Source organism: Citrus clementina, unplaced genomic scaffold, assembly GCF_000493195.1.
Source record: "Citrus clementina cultivar Clemenules unplaced genomic scaffold, Citrus_clementina_v1.0 scaffold_8, whole genome shotgun sequence".
Classification (NCBI taxonomy): domain Eukaryota; kingdom Viridiplantae; phylum Streptophyta; class Magnoliopsida; order Sapindales; family Rutaceae; genus Citrus; species Citrus x clementina.
The window spans coordinates 6,918,756-6,933,761 of NW_006262022.1; the positions used below are offsets into that span (position 1 = coordinate 6,918,756).

The 15,006-nt window shown below is 35.0% G+C and overlaps 2 protein-coding genes and 1 non-coding gene across 3 annotated transcripts; all 3 read left to right on the plus strand.

The window, feature by feature from the left end:
* Positions 1–3,567: 3,567 nt before the first annotated feature.
* Positions 3,568–7,873, plus strand: LOC18035253 (transcription factor RF2a). Its single transcript, XM_006423452.2, has 5 exons — positions 3,568–3,782; positions 3,895–5,388; positions 5,480–5,612; positions 5,710–5,794; positions 7,244–7,873. The coding sequence occupies exons 2-5, from the start codon at positions 4,076–4,078 to the stop codon at positions 7,504–7,506; spliced, it is 1,794 nt and encodes a 597-aa protein (XP_006423515.1). The 5' UTR covers positions 3,568–3,782; positions 3,895–4,075; the 3' UTR covers positions 7,507–7,873.
* A 2,205-nt stretch (positions 7,874–10,078) lies between these two features.
* Positions 10,079–10,162, plus strand: TRNAL-CAA. The gene has a single exon. It is a non-coding gene; the product is annotated as a tRNA-Leu (tRNA).
* A 129-nt stretch (positions 10,163–10,291) lies between these two features.
* LOC18035251 (tRNA-dihydrouridine(47) synthase [NAD(P)(+)]-like) lies at positions 10,292–14,727 on the plus strand. Its single transcript, XM_006423454.2, has 10 exons — positions 10,292–10,653; positions 10,879–10,995; positions 11,087–11,326; positions 11,487–11,724; positions 11,822–12,078; positions 12,575–12,847; positions 13,097–13,378; positions 13,536–13,656; positions 14,019–14,188; positions 14,284–14,727. Exons 1-10 carry the CDS (start codon positions 10,369–10,371, stop codon positions 14,380–14,382), a joined length of 2,082 nt encoding a protein of 693 aa, XP_006423517.1. The 5' UTR covers positions 10,292–10,368; the 3' UTR covers positions 14,383–14,727.
* Positions 14,728–15,006: the final 279 nt, after the last annotated feature.

Sequence of the window (15,006 nt, forward strand, 5' to 3'; positions counted from 1 at the left end):
ACAGCCACGCTTTTCCCAGAACCGTGGCGTAACACGCAAGATCTCACAGAACTACGACAGCCACGCTTTCTCCAGAACCGTGGCGTAACACGCAAGATCTCACAGAACTACGACAGCCACGCTTTCCCCAGAACCGTGGCGTAACACGCAAGATCTCACAGAACCACGACAGCCACGCTTTCCCCAGAACCGTGGCGTAACACGCAAGATCCCGCGTTTGCCCATAACGCAGCAGTCAGAGTCCCATACTGTCTCGAAAAAAGCGGAAGACTCGAATTCGGGGGAAGCCTATAAAAAGGTAGCCAACGAAGGTAAAAGGGTTAGCATTTTTGAGATAAAAGAGAAAAGAACTTCAAAAGGAGAAAAAACCACAAAAAAGCCATAAGATCTGTGGCGAGCGTTCCCGGAACCTTCATATCTGACTTGAGCATCGGAGGGTTTGTGCCGGGAAAACAACCGGCGTACCCTGACTTGTCTGTGTGCGCAGAAACCTCTGGAGAAGAAGCCTCGCGAGAAGACCTTCTGGTCGTGAAGAAGTTGATCGGGCAGAAATCCTGGTCATATAACGAGGAGAACCGGAATCCCGCATCAACAATTCCAACCCCAGTGGTTCGAGTGACAGTTGATAACATAAATGTTGGTGACAGAATCTGGTCGGTCCAAGCGCGAGCAGTTTTCCGCATCAACATATATTATCACAACTTTGAACACAAGTTGTCTACTTTGTATTGCCGACGACGTGTGAGATTGTCACATTGCATAGTCATCGTGCTGATTATAGTAAAATATTAGCAACATTATGTTATGTGTTTCGTTACTGTCTTAATTACGAGGTATTTTGGGGAGGGCCCCAACTATGGGAGGCACCTTTAAGCCCGTATCATAATCTAGACTAGAAGTCTCCGCTCGAACCGGGAGGTACAGGTTTTCCCAACAAAGACGACTTCCCTGCAACTCGAACTGGAGATCAAACTCAATCAAGTCACTTAAGGGGACTCCATTGTCAGTGAAGCCAACACTTTGTTGGTTGTTATTGTTTAAATTAAGAAACCCCCCATTTTAATATTACAAATTTCCCTTGCTCTACGTGCATGGATTATTTAAAATGATAGCTACATTAATGGTCCATTTGGATAACTATCACGGGTAAATTAAAAAGTAATCGTCAATTCGCACAAATTAAAAGAGAAAGATAAGAGAGAACAATGTCAATTTCTTGTTACTTGAGTTTCAAAATTGATCAAATCTCACGCTAACATATTTTTTTTTTTAATTTGTTAAAGATAAGAGTGATGGTTAAACTAAATTAGATGATCACGATGAATATTACAATGCTTTCGAAGTAAGAATATTTTATAATTCATGTGATAAAAGATTATTATCTAGACTTGGGATCATGACGAATATTGAGATTAAGTAATATAAAGAAGAACATTTATTTTGTTACTTGTTATGTCTCTATACGTATAAATTAATTATATAATCTATTAAATGATAAGATATTTTTATGTGGTCGGAAAGATTTTGATATTAAAATTGTACTCGTATCAAAGTTATTATAAATTAAGATTAGATTATGTAATAAAGCTTAAAAAAAGATTAAATATCTTAAAAATAGTTTAATCACAAATGAAGATGAAATTCTACATGAGCTTTAACACTAAACCGTTTTAGATTAATACTATCGTTAATGTTGTAATTATTTATGTTTATTCTAATTTTCTTCAACGATAATGTTGGAAATGTAAAATCATAATTTTTACTTCTTAGGTCGTTTTTTTTTTCAATACCTTATTACATACATATATCTAGCGTGTAATATGTCTGTCGAAACTTAAAAGGTAGGTAGGATTTTTAAATTAATAGGTCACATTTATCATTCAATAATAAGTTAATTTCAATGATAAAATTATACATGACATCATTAGGAAAGCAAAGCGAAACCCATTCGGGAACTACAAGTGTCATTCTCCTAACATTCCTCTTATTTATTAATTGTTATTTTTATTTTTATTTTTTTAAAAGTAAATCCTGATGAGATTATTGTGTTAGCTAAAATAGTTACAAATCAAACGGATTTATATCACTGTAAATTTCAAACACATTTAATTCATATTATTTTTATTAATAACAATGTTATTCTTGCAAATTTGTGAAATCATTATAAGAGATGAATGACGAGATTAGTACTATATGAAATTACCCGATCTGCAAAATTAAGGGATTTTCATAGTAAAAAAATTGTTCTTACCATAATAGATATTAGATAAGACTATAATAGTATAATATGTCACATTTCATTTTTAACGTACACCTAAGGAATTATTATTGCTTATTATCATTATTCTACCAAAGAATTGCCTAACCTAATTTAGTTGTGTGTTAATAGATAAATGAATGTCTTAATTTTTTAAATTATCTACTTACGATGAGTTATTCACTTGTGATCGATAGATAAGATTGTTAGATTAAAAAAATAATTCAATTAATCTAATATCAATAAGTTTCTTTTAATAATCATATATAATTTAAATTATTTTTCTCATTTTTTAAATATTGAAATACTTTATAAATGTATCCTGTAAGGTTTGTGCAAGAAATATCTCAATAAAACCATTTTTCTTATAGCACTTGAAATATTATCTATTACAATAAAGAATTTAAAAAACAAAAAGCATTTGACAATGAATAATGATATACTTATAAAGGAAGGGCAAAAATGAAAATTTGTATCTTATGTAGTGCATGATGTGTCATTTATTCATTTGTATTGAAAAATTATTTTATTAATAATGATATACAAATCAAATATTTTTACCAAACACATGATAGTAATTGATTTTTTTAATTTTATTTAAAATGATAATTTTTTAACTCTTATCTTGTCCTACACTCAAAAGCCACTCAATCAAGCATCATGGAGATAATTGTTAATATATAATTCGGTTTACAAATCTTATATTTCAAAGAAGAGTTTCGATATGTTAGGACCGCTATAAAATAAAACACTCTTTTATAATTATACAATTAAAATTATAATATATTTATTATTATTTATTATTTTACATGTATACTTATAATTTGTATTTTACATTGGAGCGGCTTAACCATGGGCTCTAAATAAACGTATCATGATTTGCCGACAATACCAATTATACCCCCATCCTAATCCCACAAATTCCTTCCAATCATCTATTTATCTCTATTTTATTTTGCATCTTTTTCAAGTGACACTCACTTCCTGTAAAAGCGCGTGAGACGACAGAATCTCTCTCTTAAAAATCGATTAGTATCTAAATAAAGAATAAAAAAATGATTAGCAAAATCCAATAATTTATAGTTATATAAAAAATAAAAAAAGTAGCAAAATTCATTGCAAGATAAGCTGCGGAGACACGGGAGGGAAAAAGAAAAAGAAAAAAGAAAAATAAAAAAAAGTCAAATGAAGTCGGAATGAAATTGAAATTCACTCAAATGAAATGAAAATGAAAAAACTTATTTATTTAATTTTTATTTTAATTTTTTAAATTATTCTTTTTCTTATTAAATTCACGCGTCCTTCTCTCTCTCGTCACGAAATCCGTGTGTCGTAGTCTTCGTCGTCACAGACACACTTTTTAGAAAGAGAGAAAAAGAAACTCACAATTACAATTATTTAATCAAAAAAATAATTTTTTAATAATTATTGATTTTCTTCCTTCTTACAGAGCCATTCAAAGAAAGAGAGAGAAAGCGCCTGCTGTGTCTCTGTCTCTTCGCCATTTCCGTCAAAAGCGTACAAGGTAATCTGGTTTCTCTATATAGTCACTCAGTTTTAGCTCTGTTGTGCTTGTTTCAGTTTATTTTACTTTTTCTTTTGGTGTGTTTGTTTACTCATTTTTATTTTTTGGGCAGATTCTGGTGGTTTGATCTGTGGTGTCATCTGGGTTTTGGTTGAATTGAAGTGGGTTAGTTTTAGAATCGAGTTTTATTTATAAGCTTTTGAAGTGCTTGCTTTTAGTGTTTTTCTTTTCATTGGCATTATATATTTTTAGTGTTTTAAAAGAGTGAAAATTTTTGAGAGCTGAAAAAAAAAATGGGTGGTGATAGTGATGAGGGTAATGGTGGTAATACTGATATGATGCAAAGAATTCAGTCTTCGTTTGGTACTTCGTCGTCTTCAATTCCAAAACAGCAAACTTTACTGTCTGCAAACCAACTTGATTTGCCTCAATTGAACCAAAATCAACTACGTGCTCGCCACTTTTCACAGTTTGCAACTAATTTTGGTGGTGATAGTAGCAAAAGAGTTGGTATACCACCTTCACACCCTAATCAAATCCCACCCATTTCACCGTATTCATCGATCCCTGTGTCTAGGCCGGGTAACCAGCAAATGGGTTCGCAGAATTACAGCCCGGGGCCTACCCATTCCCGATCTTTGTCTCAACCATCTTTGTTTTTTTCACTCGATTCTTTGCCTCCGTTAAGCCCGTCTCCGTTTAGAGATTCGCCTAGCACTTCAATGTCGGATCAAGTATCCACTGATGTATCAATGGAGGATAGAGATGGGAATTCTCATTCGTTATTGCCTCCTTCTCCTTTTAATCGGGGTAATGCTTCACGGATTGGTGAGAGTTTGCCACCACGAAATAAGCATAGAAGGTCTAACAGTGACATACCATTTGGGTTTTCAACGGTAATGCAATCATCGTCCCCGCTTATTTCTCCAAGGTTTGCTGGTGGTTTGGACAAAGCTGTTTCTGGGAGGGAGAATCCTGGGGTGGCTAAGCCAGCTCAGTTAGTTAAGAAGGAATCTAGCTGGGAGAGAGGTGGTGAAAGCAATGGTGAAGGGATGGGTGAGAGGAAATCTGAAGGGGAAGTGGTAGATGATTTGTTTTCTGCATACATGAATTTGGAGAATATTGATGCATTGAATTCCTCGGGGACCGATGACAAAAATGGTAATGAGAATCGTGAGGATTTGGACAGTAGAGCTAGTGGGACAAAGACCAATGGAGGTGATAGCAGTGATAATGAAGCTGAAAGCAGTGTGAATGAAAGTGGGAACAGCTTGCAGAGAGCAGGAATGAATTCTTCAGCAGAAAAGAGAGAAGGCATTAAAAGGACTGCCGGGGGAGATGTTGCTTCTACGACTAGACATTATAGAAGTGTTTCTATGGATAGTTTCATGGGAAAGTTGAACTTTGGTGATGAATCACCTAAACTGCCACCTTCACCAGGAACTCGTCCAGGACAACTCTCACCTAGCAATTCAATTGATGCCAACTCACCTGCCTTTAGCTTAGAGTTTGGGAATGGCGAGTTTAGTGGGGCAGAACTGAAGAAGATAATGGCTAATGAAAAGCTTGCCGAAATTGCATTAACTGATCCAAAGCGTGCAAAGAGGTATTGTTATTCTTCTATTCATCACCCATTCATTATAATTGGAAGACCATCCTTGCATATATCATCTGCTTTTGTTGCTGGTGCATTCCAGGATTTTGGCAAATCGTCAGTCAGCTGCTCGTTCCAAAGAGAGGAAGATGCGTTATATTTCCGAGCTGGAGCACAAGGTTCAAACACTACAGACAGAAGCCACCACATTGTCTGCCCAGCTTACGCTTTTACAGGTAAAGGACTTCTCATGCTCAGAGATTTTGGCCACTGCTACCTTCTTTTTCTGTTTCTCAAAATTCTTCTGTTTTTCCTTCTCTATAATTTAACCAGAGAGATTCAGTTGGGCTCACAAACCAGAATAATGAATTGAAGTTTCGACTTCAAGCCATGGAGCAACAGGCACAGCTTCGAGATGGTATTATTTTATGACTCATATATTTCTGTTGCATTTAGTGGAAGCTTCACACTGTTTATATGTTTTGACTTGTGTGAGGAAAGCAGTCTTTGACTTGTATGTATGCAGCTTTATGTTCTTTCGTTTTATTTTTAGTGTATATTTTTCAAATTCATGGTAATAAACACATCCACCTGTCTCTTCTGCATAAACTCCAGCTTTCATAGTGCATATTTGGGGCTTCCTTGTTTTATGATGACTCAGGAGAATACTAATCTCTCTTAATTCCAGTGTCTCATGCTTCTTCCCTATATGCTGTGCTTTGACTGTAGGGAGTCAAAGTTGTTTTTTTCTGTCTTTTAGTTATTTTTCTAGATGAGTTGTTTAAACAATTTTGGGAATTATGCATCAAATTGCAAATAATAACCATTGGTTCTTCTAGATTCTCAGATTCTTGTCTTCATTAATGTTAATTGTCTTGAAGTTTGCTCATTAAATTTGAATGTTCATGTGTCCATCTGGTGCTTATTTTCTGTATCATAAAATCCTAAAATGAGAATTATTTTATCACTGCTGCGCACTAAGAGTGAATGCTTGAGTGATCATACCATATCTACATTTGGTGTGTAATATGTCCTCCTAAATGTCACCAAGACTTTGACATGCTTTGGGTAACAAATAGATACTGTTATTTGCTTCAGCAGAACAATAAGGAAATGCATTTAGTCTCCTGTTCTTACTCTTTGATAGTTGTTTTTAGCTACTGTGGTAGAAGCATCTGAGACATTAACCTTGTTCTAGGATAACTTGTTTTCTTTTTAGCATAATATTATTAGTGTTTCTTGAGCCTTATTCTATTCATTTTTAAGCCATGAAAATGCCTTCCTACATTCTCTTTTTCCCATGAATTAGAAGTGGATTGTCAAGAGTATTTAAAGCTGTGCTTTTTAGTTGTCAATTGTTATATGCTTTTTCTGGCCAAGTTTTCTCATCAAGTATTCGGAGTCTCGTACATGGTAAATGACTGAGCCTGCTTAACTTGTTTCAGAAAAAGTGCATATGCTTCATTGGTTGTTCATTTAGCTCCTATTAAATTATTGTTGATCATACAGCCTGTATGTGCATTTCATCTTAATTGTTCTCTAATATAGTATAGTGTATTCTTCTCTGGATTCTGTTGGTTTTGCGGTTGATTTGCTGGGGAGGGCAGATAGAGAATGAAGTTCTTCCATAGATTGTTCACTTTTTCATACACTCCTTCATTTTTCAATCTTTTCATGTATCCTCTACTCAGTAATTCTGAACTTGCAGTATGAATCTGTACTTGATCTCAGTAGTTCTGAATATGTGCATTTAATCTTGATATTTTTTTATTTCTGTTGCTGCATTTATCAGCCACACATGTAACATTTCTCACTGCCTTCAGAAAGATTTTAAGAATACATGTTTCTAACTGTTCAATTATGACAGCTCTAAATGAAGCATTAACTGCGGAGGTACGACGGCTGAAAGTTGCTACTCAAGAGATGGCTAGTGAATCTGACCCTTCCAAGGGCATGGCCAATCAGCAGCTTCCCATGAACTCCCAGATGTTTCAGGTGCATCAACAGCAGCCTTCCCAACTCAACATCCATCAGTTGCAACATCAGCATCAGCAATCTCATTCCCAAGTCAACTTTCAGCAGCAGCAGCAGAACTGTGGCACGGCCACAAAACCTGAGTCGAATCAATAGGTCATGAAGATGGAAAGGTCTTCTCTCCCTGTTTACATATCTTACGAATCTTCTCTACATTCATGTTCGGTATTAGTTTCTCCAGTGCATTCATTCATTACTTTTGCTTGCATCTCCACCAACAAGTCCATGAGGGCATGGTGATTACAAGTTCAATCTGCATTTCATATCCATCTCGGATTGTGCTATTAAGTCGAATACAAACAATAATATTTATATTATCATGATTATATGGTTTATTTATATCAGGTAGATATGTAGACATTATTTGGACATATTTTGTCTTTGCCATGACATTAGAAGAGTTGAACTTAAAACTCTTCCAACTCTTGTTTATTTAAACTAAAGAATGAGTCCTTTTCTTCAAGTGTTTGTGTTCTGTAATTTTTTACCCTCCTGGCGGGCTGGCAAGTTGCAGCCGATGCTATTGCACTTTTTCTATAACCGTAACAATGGAAATGCACTCCAGAATGTTTCGGCGTGGCAGATATTCTTTACCGTTGGGATAAGCTGCCATGATATTGCAAAGTTAACGGGATGATTGTTCTGGTAATGTGTGATAAACATCATTTTGTTGCAATCTTCTTGTAATGAGCAAAGTTGACACATTGATAAACCATGCTCTCTGTTGACCTTGTCGCCTCTTGGCTGGTAACCCGTCTGAAACAACTTTCATCTCAATAGACTACGAAACATTTCTAATGTGAATTAGATAAGGCTTAAAAAATCTGAAAATGAAGTGGATCCAGTTTTTTTCTCGAGAGGGGGAGAAATGAGATTATGTAGCTTTTCAAATTTACATTTGTCAAATAATTTTTTTAAAAAAATTACATTCATCAAACTTTCTCCTTTGCACATTGAATTACAATCAACTCAACTAACGAATTAGGTGAGTTGGTGAGACCATGGCTACTTACGTTTCTCTGAAAATTGTTACTATGTTTATTTTAAATACACATCTATTCAAACCTTTGAAATAACTTGCAATGAGTTTTCAAGGAGTGTATGAATTTTATTTAAAAGAGTATGGTAATCATTTTGTGGTAGATCGAAGCAAAGGATTCTTGTGTTGCAATAAACCTTGGCTTATTTTAAAACGCCATTTATAAGCACTTTAAATTAAAGCTTCGAAAGAGTTACCCAAGTGGAAAATCACTAATACCTTAATTTGTTTTTTACTGTAGTATTGCTCCTCACAACTGGATTTCCTATGACATCTCATTTTAAGATAATAAAAAAAAATCAAGGAGAACCATTTTGATTTTGTCGAAACTTCATGAAGCGATCAATAAATTCTAATAATACATTTTTTTTATTAACCAACCATTTTACCGTTAAGAAAGTTAGAATATGTTAAAATATATATGATAACAGTCTAATTTGCTTATGGATACATAAAATAATTTGCTTATGGATACATAAAATAATAACTTTAGCCTATGAACAATGAAAATGACAAAAACAATAAATTATCGTATTGTCTTCTCAATTCAAAAATACAAATACCATCCATACCCCAAAAAAAATAGTCGCTAAAATGAAATAATAAATACTTTTGTGTGAATAATCACCAAAATAATCTCCACAATTAATTTTCTCTCATCTTTTCCAAGTGGCGGGTTAAATTAAAAGTTAGATAGTATGAAGACATTTTCAAAAATTTTTGGTGGTTACATGGACTTTCAACAAATTTGAAAATGATGCATAGATAATTTTTCCTTAATTAATTTAACTCAAATTATTAAATTAATAAAATTATCCATGTAACATCAGCAATTGTTAACGATGTGAAAAACAAAATGATTTGATGATATAAAATAAAAAAATCAAGTGGTACAAAGACATTATCAGAATTCATTGATAGGTTCATAACAAATTTGAGGTGGCCCATAGATTCCCCAACAAGGTCAAGAAGGAAGGTGAAAATTGAAAAAAAATAATAATATAGTGCTATTGGCACCCCTCTAAACTCCTTATAAAACCCCTATTGTATAAATATCCCATTGAAAATATTTGAAATTACCCTACTTCTAAAAACACCATTTTAATTCCACAAATAACCCTATATTCTAATTTGTCAACAAAACCCAATAACCTCGGATTACACTTTGTGGAATTTTCACTAACTTAATTTCAAACTTTCATGCACGTTGTTAATGAGAATTATTTTCAAATATATCCATTAGTTTCTAAGAGTTTTCAAAATAATAATCAACGTGAAAAAGAGAAAGTGCTTATAATATCAACTAATATACTATTACAATTACATTAAAACTTAAAATCAAACTATTAACCTATTTCTCTTTTGAGAGTTTTCAAAATATTGGGCACCAGTAATTAACAACTCCATTTTATGATAGAAGGATGATACGAGTTTAATTCTTTTTTTTTTTAAATTGTAAATTTCTAAAAGACGGTTGTATAAGAATTTTAGAGGGTGCCACTAGCTCGATTCAAATAAAAATTACATCAAATTATTTTAGGTATCTATTAATGATTTAATTTGCAAAGAAGGGAGTAATGATTTAAAATTGTTGTAAGAATCTAAGAAAGCCGACCGCCTCATCAAAGAGTCAGGATGGCCGAGTGGTCTAAGGCGCCAGACTCAAGTTCTGGTCTTCGAAAGAGGGCGTGGGTTCAAATCCCACTTCTGACAATATAATTTTTTTTTCATTTATTCATTTTTTTTACAACGTTACGACTAAACGACGTCATTTTCATTAAACGGCAAGTCGTTTCAGTCGTCCTGTTTAACGGAATAAAAAATATCTAAACCGCAGACCAATGTTTCCAAACCTGCTATAAACCCTACAGATAACCCTCATTGCCACTCGCATCACTGAGTTCTTAACCTGAGTTAAAATGGCCGAGTCCGCAGCCGAACTCAGTGAGTCCCGGGTTCTTCCGGCGGACTCACCGCCACCACAACCGAATTCAACCGGAGTTCCGGTTCATAATCTAATGCCAGAGGAGCTCGTGGCCAAAGCCATAGCTCCAGTTAAGAAACAGTTCCTTCGTCCTCCGCCGACAAGAGCCAATCAAAACGACACCGTTAAATATACCAACGAGAGGTCATCTCAGCAGCACTCGTCGACCTTAGTCAAGGAAAAGAAATCAAAACGGCAACTCAAACGTGAACGTCATCAGGTTATTTTCTTTCCCTGTCTCGAAAGACAAGTTTTTTTATTTTTTTGGGCTTAAAGATGCAATTTTTTTTTTCCAAACCTATCTGAATCGTCCGTTGCAATGAGTCACAGAAAATGAATTGTTGAGATTTCATCATTGTTGGAAATGTTGGTAACTAAATGTTTTTAAGTATAAGCTGGTGTTTAATTTTTTAAGGAAGAGCTTTATTTGTTGTTAAATTTGCAGGAAAAAAAATCTGCTAGTCATCTTTGTCCTGAAGTAGCTAAGAGTGGAGATGTTAGTTCGTGCCCTTATAAAGATAAGTGCCGATTCAGCCATGACTTAGATGGCTTCAAGGCTCAGGTATCAAGGCACCCAATTGAGTTTTTTGCTTTTCTAATATATTATGTTTGTTCAGTAGAGTGATGATGGTTTATTTGTTTAATACATGTAGAAACCGGATGATCTAGAAGGTGAATGCCCGTTTTTGAGTTCTGAAGGGCCGTGTCCTTATGGTTTGGCCTGCAGATTTTCGGGTACTCATAGAGATGTTGTTGATGTTGCTGGTTCTACAAACACGCTGCGGAAAAGCTCTGAGGTGAATGGTTTGAACAAAGATGTGCAGAAACTTTTGTGGAAGAATAAAATGAAATTCCCAAAAGCTGATGCCAAACTCAAATCTCTTGGGCTTCTGGTATGGAATTGTATCTCTCTTTTATTTGTGTTTTGTCTTCATCTCAATCTCATTCTATTAATAGTTTAATACAGTTTCTCTGGTATTACTGTCTATTGTATCATTTTGATTCATCGTTTAATTCTGTTGGTCATGTTGGTGCTGTACTGTGATTTTGCAGGGTCCGGCCAAGTCAAAAATGAAAGTGATGGAAGATAAAGAGCAAGAAGGTGTAGTTGATTCTAATAATTCTCATGCTACCAACGGAAATGGTTGCATGAAAGGAACTGGTGACTCAGTGGATGAATCTGAATGCTCACCCTGTGTTCCAGAAGAGAATAATATTATCAATGATAGGCCATTGAAGAAAGCAAAATCTGAAAATGTTGAAAATTGTTGCTCTGTTGAAGGGGACAATGGTTGGTTTCACTTGTATTAGTCTGAAGTATAATCAGTGTTAGTGCCTAGTTGTCATACATCAAGTTGTTTCTAACTTGTTTCAAATTATTGAGGCAGGTGTGAGTGTATTGGAGGAAGATACTAGGAATAACACTGCAGATACTCAACCAGCAGCTAAAATTGATGATATACTCCCTGAAACTGATGGAAGTTTAAAAACACATTCTCGTGAAAAGAAGCTTATTGATTTTAGAGAAAAGCTTTATCTTGCACCTCTGACCACTGTTGGGAATCTTCCTTTCCGAAGGGTTTGCAAAGTACTGGGAGCAGATGTAACATGCGGTGAAATGGCAATGTGTACAAATCTTTTGCAGGTCCATGTGCTGCTTTTGTCAATTGAGTTACATAAATTATGACAGTCAATGGTGCAGGAGATGTTGTTCCTTTCTGTGATCTTAATGAGTGTGCGGCATCTTAAACACAAACCATTGTTCATACTCTGAAATTAAGATATATTTCTCTACATGGTTTAAATTTGTTCTTCAGCTAGCAGTAAACAGCACATATTTTTATATCTGCTTAAAATAATCTGGGCTTATACATGTTCTCTGTATTTAATATGCCATATATGCAAGGTATTTAAGCATGATGCGTTGTCCCAGTATCTGTAATCTGTAATTTTCAATTTTTAGTTTTGGAACTGGATTCATATGATCTTTTCCCTTCTTTTTCTTTCCTCTATGGAGATGTTATCACTGGTTTTGTGCTCTTTTTTTTTTTAATAGGTAAACTTAACATTCTTTATATTTGGTGCTGCTTTTATGACTTTCCATGTCTCATTTCCTGACTATCATATTGTTCTGGGAATAGGGACAAGCTTCAGAATGGGCTCTGCTGAGACGACATTCATCAGAAGATTTGTTTGGTGTACAGATATGTGGGGCATACCCAGACACTCTGGCACGCACAGTTGAACTTATTGATCAGCAATGCACAGTGGACTTCATTGATATTAACATGGGCTGTCCAATTGACATTGTTGTTAACAAGGGTGCTGGGTCTTGTCTTCTTACAAAGCCAATGCGGATGAAAGGCATTATTGAAGCTACTTCTGGTACAGTGGACAAACCTATAACTATTAAGGTACGTGGAAAAACTTTTATTTGACCTTCTATGCAGATAAAGGTGCGCTTCACTCTGCTGCTTAGCATTTTTTTAATGGGAAGATATTTGAATACTTTGTGGTGGTTTTGGATTATTATGTGCCTGTGATAGTCAATTAATTCTTCTGCATCTGCAGAATACCTTATCCTCTGCTTTCACTTTTTCTCTTTCCCCGACATCATGCCACAATAGGAAGATGCATAATGTCACAATCCTGTTTTACACTAGGTGCGAACTGGCTATTTTGAAGGAAAAAACCGCATTGATTCTTTAATAGCAGATATAGGCACTTGGGGAGCCAGTGCGGTGACAGTACATGGTCGGACACGTCAGCAACGCTATAGCAAGCTTGCTGATTGGGACTACATATACCAATGTGCAAGAAAGGCCTCTGATGATCTGCAAGTTCTTGGAAATGGTGATATTTATTCATATTTAGACTGGAACAAGCATAAATCTGACTGCCCTGAGCTCGCTTCCTGTATGATTGCTCGAGGAGCCCTAATTAAGGTGTGTATATTTGATTTGTATTTGACCATCTATTTTCCAGTATGAGTTAATATTATTAACAAACTTCTCAGTTGTTGAAATGTATGTCCTTGCATGCTTATACACTTATTCTATTGAAGTCAAGATGTTTGTGAATAATTTGTATTGTGCCTGGCAGCCTTGGATATTCACTGAAATAAAGGAGCAGAGGCACTGGGACATCACTTCTGGCGAACGTTTAAATATTATGAAGGATTTTGCACGGTTTGGCCTTGAACATTGGGGATCTGACAAGAAAGGTATGTGATAGTTCATTTCTAAAAATTAAAGTTACAGATGAACTGCAAATATTTTGCATATCAATGCTTTTTAGTTTTATTTACGTGGTTAATACTTGTGGAAACTCTCAGTAGTAGTTGCCTTGTGAATGAAAAGAGTCTTCTCATTCTTACCTAAACTTGTCTTTATTGTTTCATAATTGTGGTGGTGCTATTAATATTTTCGTTTGAACTTTTCACTAATTTATAGCAACTCAGAAGTTAGTTCATTTACTTTATTTTTAACTATTCAATACAGTTTAAAGCTGTCTGAAATGTTTTGGACTTGTGTTATTGTCTAAAATGTGATTTTTCATGGGTTCTTAATTTGCGTCTCCTTGCAGGAGTGGAAACAACTAGGCATTTCTTATTGGAATGGCTTAGCTACACTTGCAGATACATACCTGTTGGCCTTTTAGATGTCATCCCACAAAGACTGAACTGGCGTCCACCTGCCTACTCTGGTCGTGACGACCTTGAGACACTGATGGCCTCTGATTCTGCAGCTGACTGGGTATGCTATTGTTTTCTATTCCAATACGGCTCATATTATTACCAATACTTAGGTGGAAAACAATATAGTTGTATTAAATTTCTTCTTTTCTGCAGATTCGAATATCTGAGATGTTGCTTGGCAAGGTGCCTGATGGTTTCACATTTGCACCGAAGCACAAATCCAATGCATATGACCGAGCAGAAAATGGCTAAGTTTTTTGTGCTGTTCATCCTTTGCTCATGGATGAATTTTGATTGTGGGTTTGGCAGAATAAAAATGCTGTTAAGATCCATTTCGTATTTCAGTTCAAGTCAATTCTGTATGCTGGATCCCGGTGATGACACACTAATTGGGCAATTTTGATCACAATTTGTTATTGAGGAAATCAAAACATCGATTATTTTCATTGCTAATAATGTTAAAGAGGGGAAGCGGGGTTGCCACTTGTCATTTTCGATTAGTTTTGTGGCTATTGACTTAATTGAAGTGTACAATTTCATATCTTTGAAGAAATGAAATTTTTTTGCAGATACGGTTCAAGTATCTGATCTAGTGTACTTGGCCACTTCCTGAACTGGGACTTCGCGAAACTTATCCATTTTTCACTCTCTCCCCCATATCTCGCAATAGACGCAGTTCTGCTACCACTGTCATATTTTTCTTAATATTTTCAAAAATTTTGCTTACTTTTCTCAACTTTTGCTCTCTATATTCTAAGTTGAGGAATAAATATGTAAAAGATTGTTGAATGATAACATAAACTTGCCACGATTGTAATATGCTATAATTGTATTAAAAAAATATTGTAATAGTTGTAAGATATTTTCATACAATTC

What these genes read in the sequence shown, in the direction of transcription:
- LOC18035253 (XM_006423452.2), top strand. Translation starts at nt 4,076, where the DNA reads ATGGGTGGTGATAGTGATGAGGGTAATGGTGGTAATACTGATATGATG. An exon ending in CCCAGCTTACGCTTTTACAG is followed by an intron (nt 5,613 to 5,709) that starts GTAAAGGACTTC and finishes TAATTTAACCAG; the next exon opens with AGAGATTCAGTTGGGCTCAC. An exon ending in ACAGGCACAGCTTCGAGATG is followed by an intron (nt 5,795 to 7,243) that starts GTATTATTTTAT and finishes CAATTATGACAG; the next exon opens with CTCTAAATGAAGCATTAACT.
- LOC18035251 (XM_006423454.2), top strand. Translation starts at nt 10,369, where the DNA reads ATGGCCGAGTCCGCAGCCGAACTCAGTGAGTCCCGGGTTCTTCCGGCG. An exon ending in CTCTGTTGAAGGGGACAATG is followed by an intron (nt 11,725 to 11,821) that starts GTTGGTTTCACT and finishes TTATTGAGGCAG; the next exon opens with GTGTGAGTGTATTGGAGGAA. An exon ending in CTCGAGGAGCCCTAATTAAG is followed by an intron (nt 13,379 to 13,535) that starts GTGTGTATATTT and finishes TGTGCCTGGCAG; the next exon opens with CCTTGGATATTCACTGAAAT.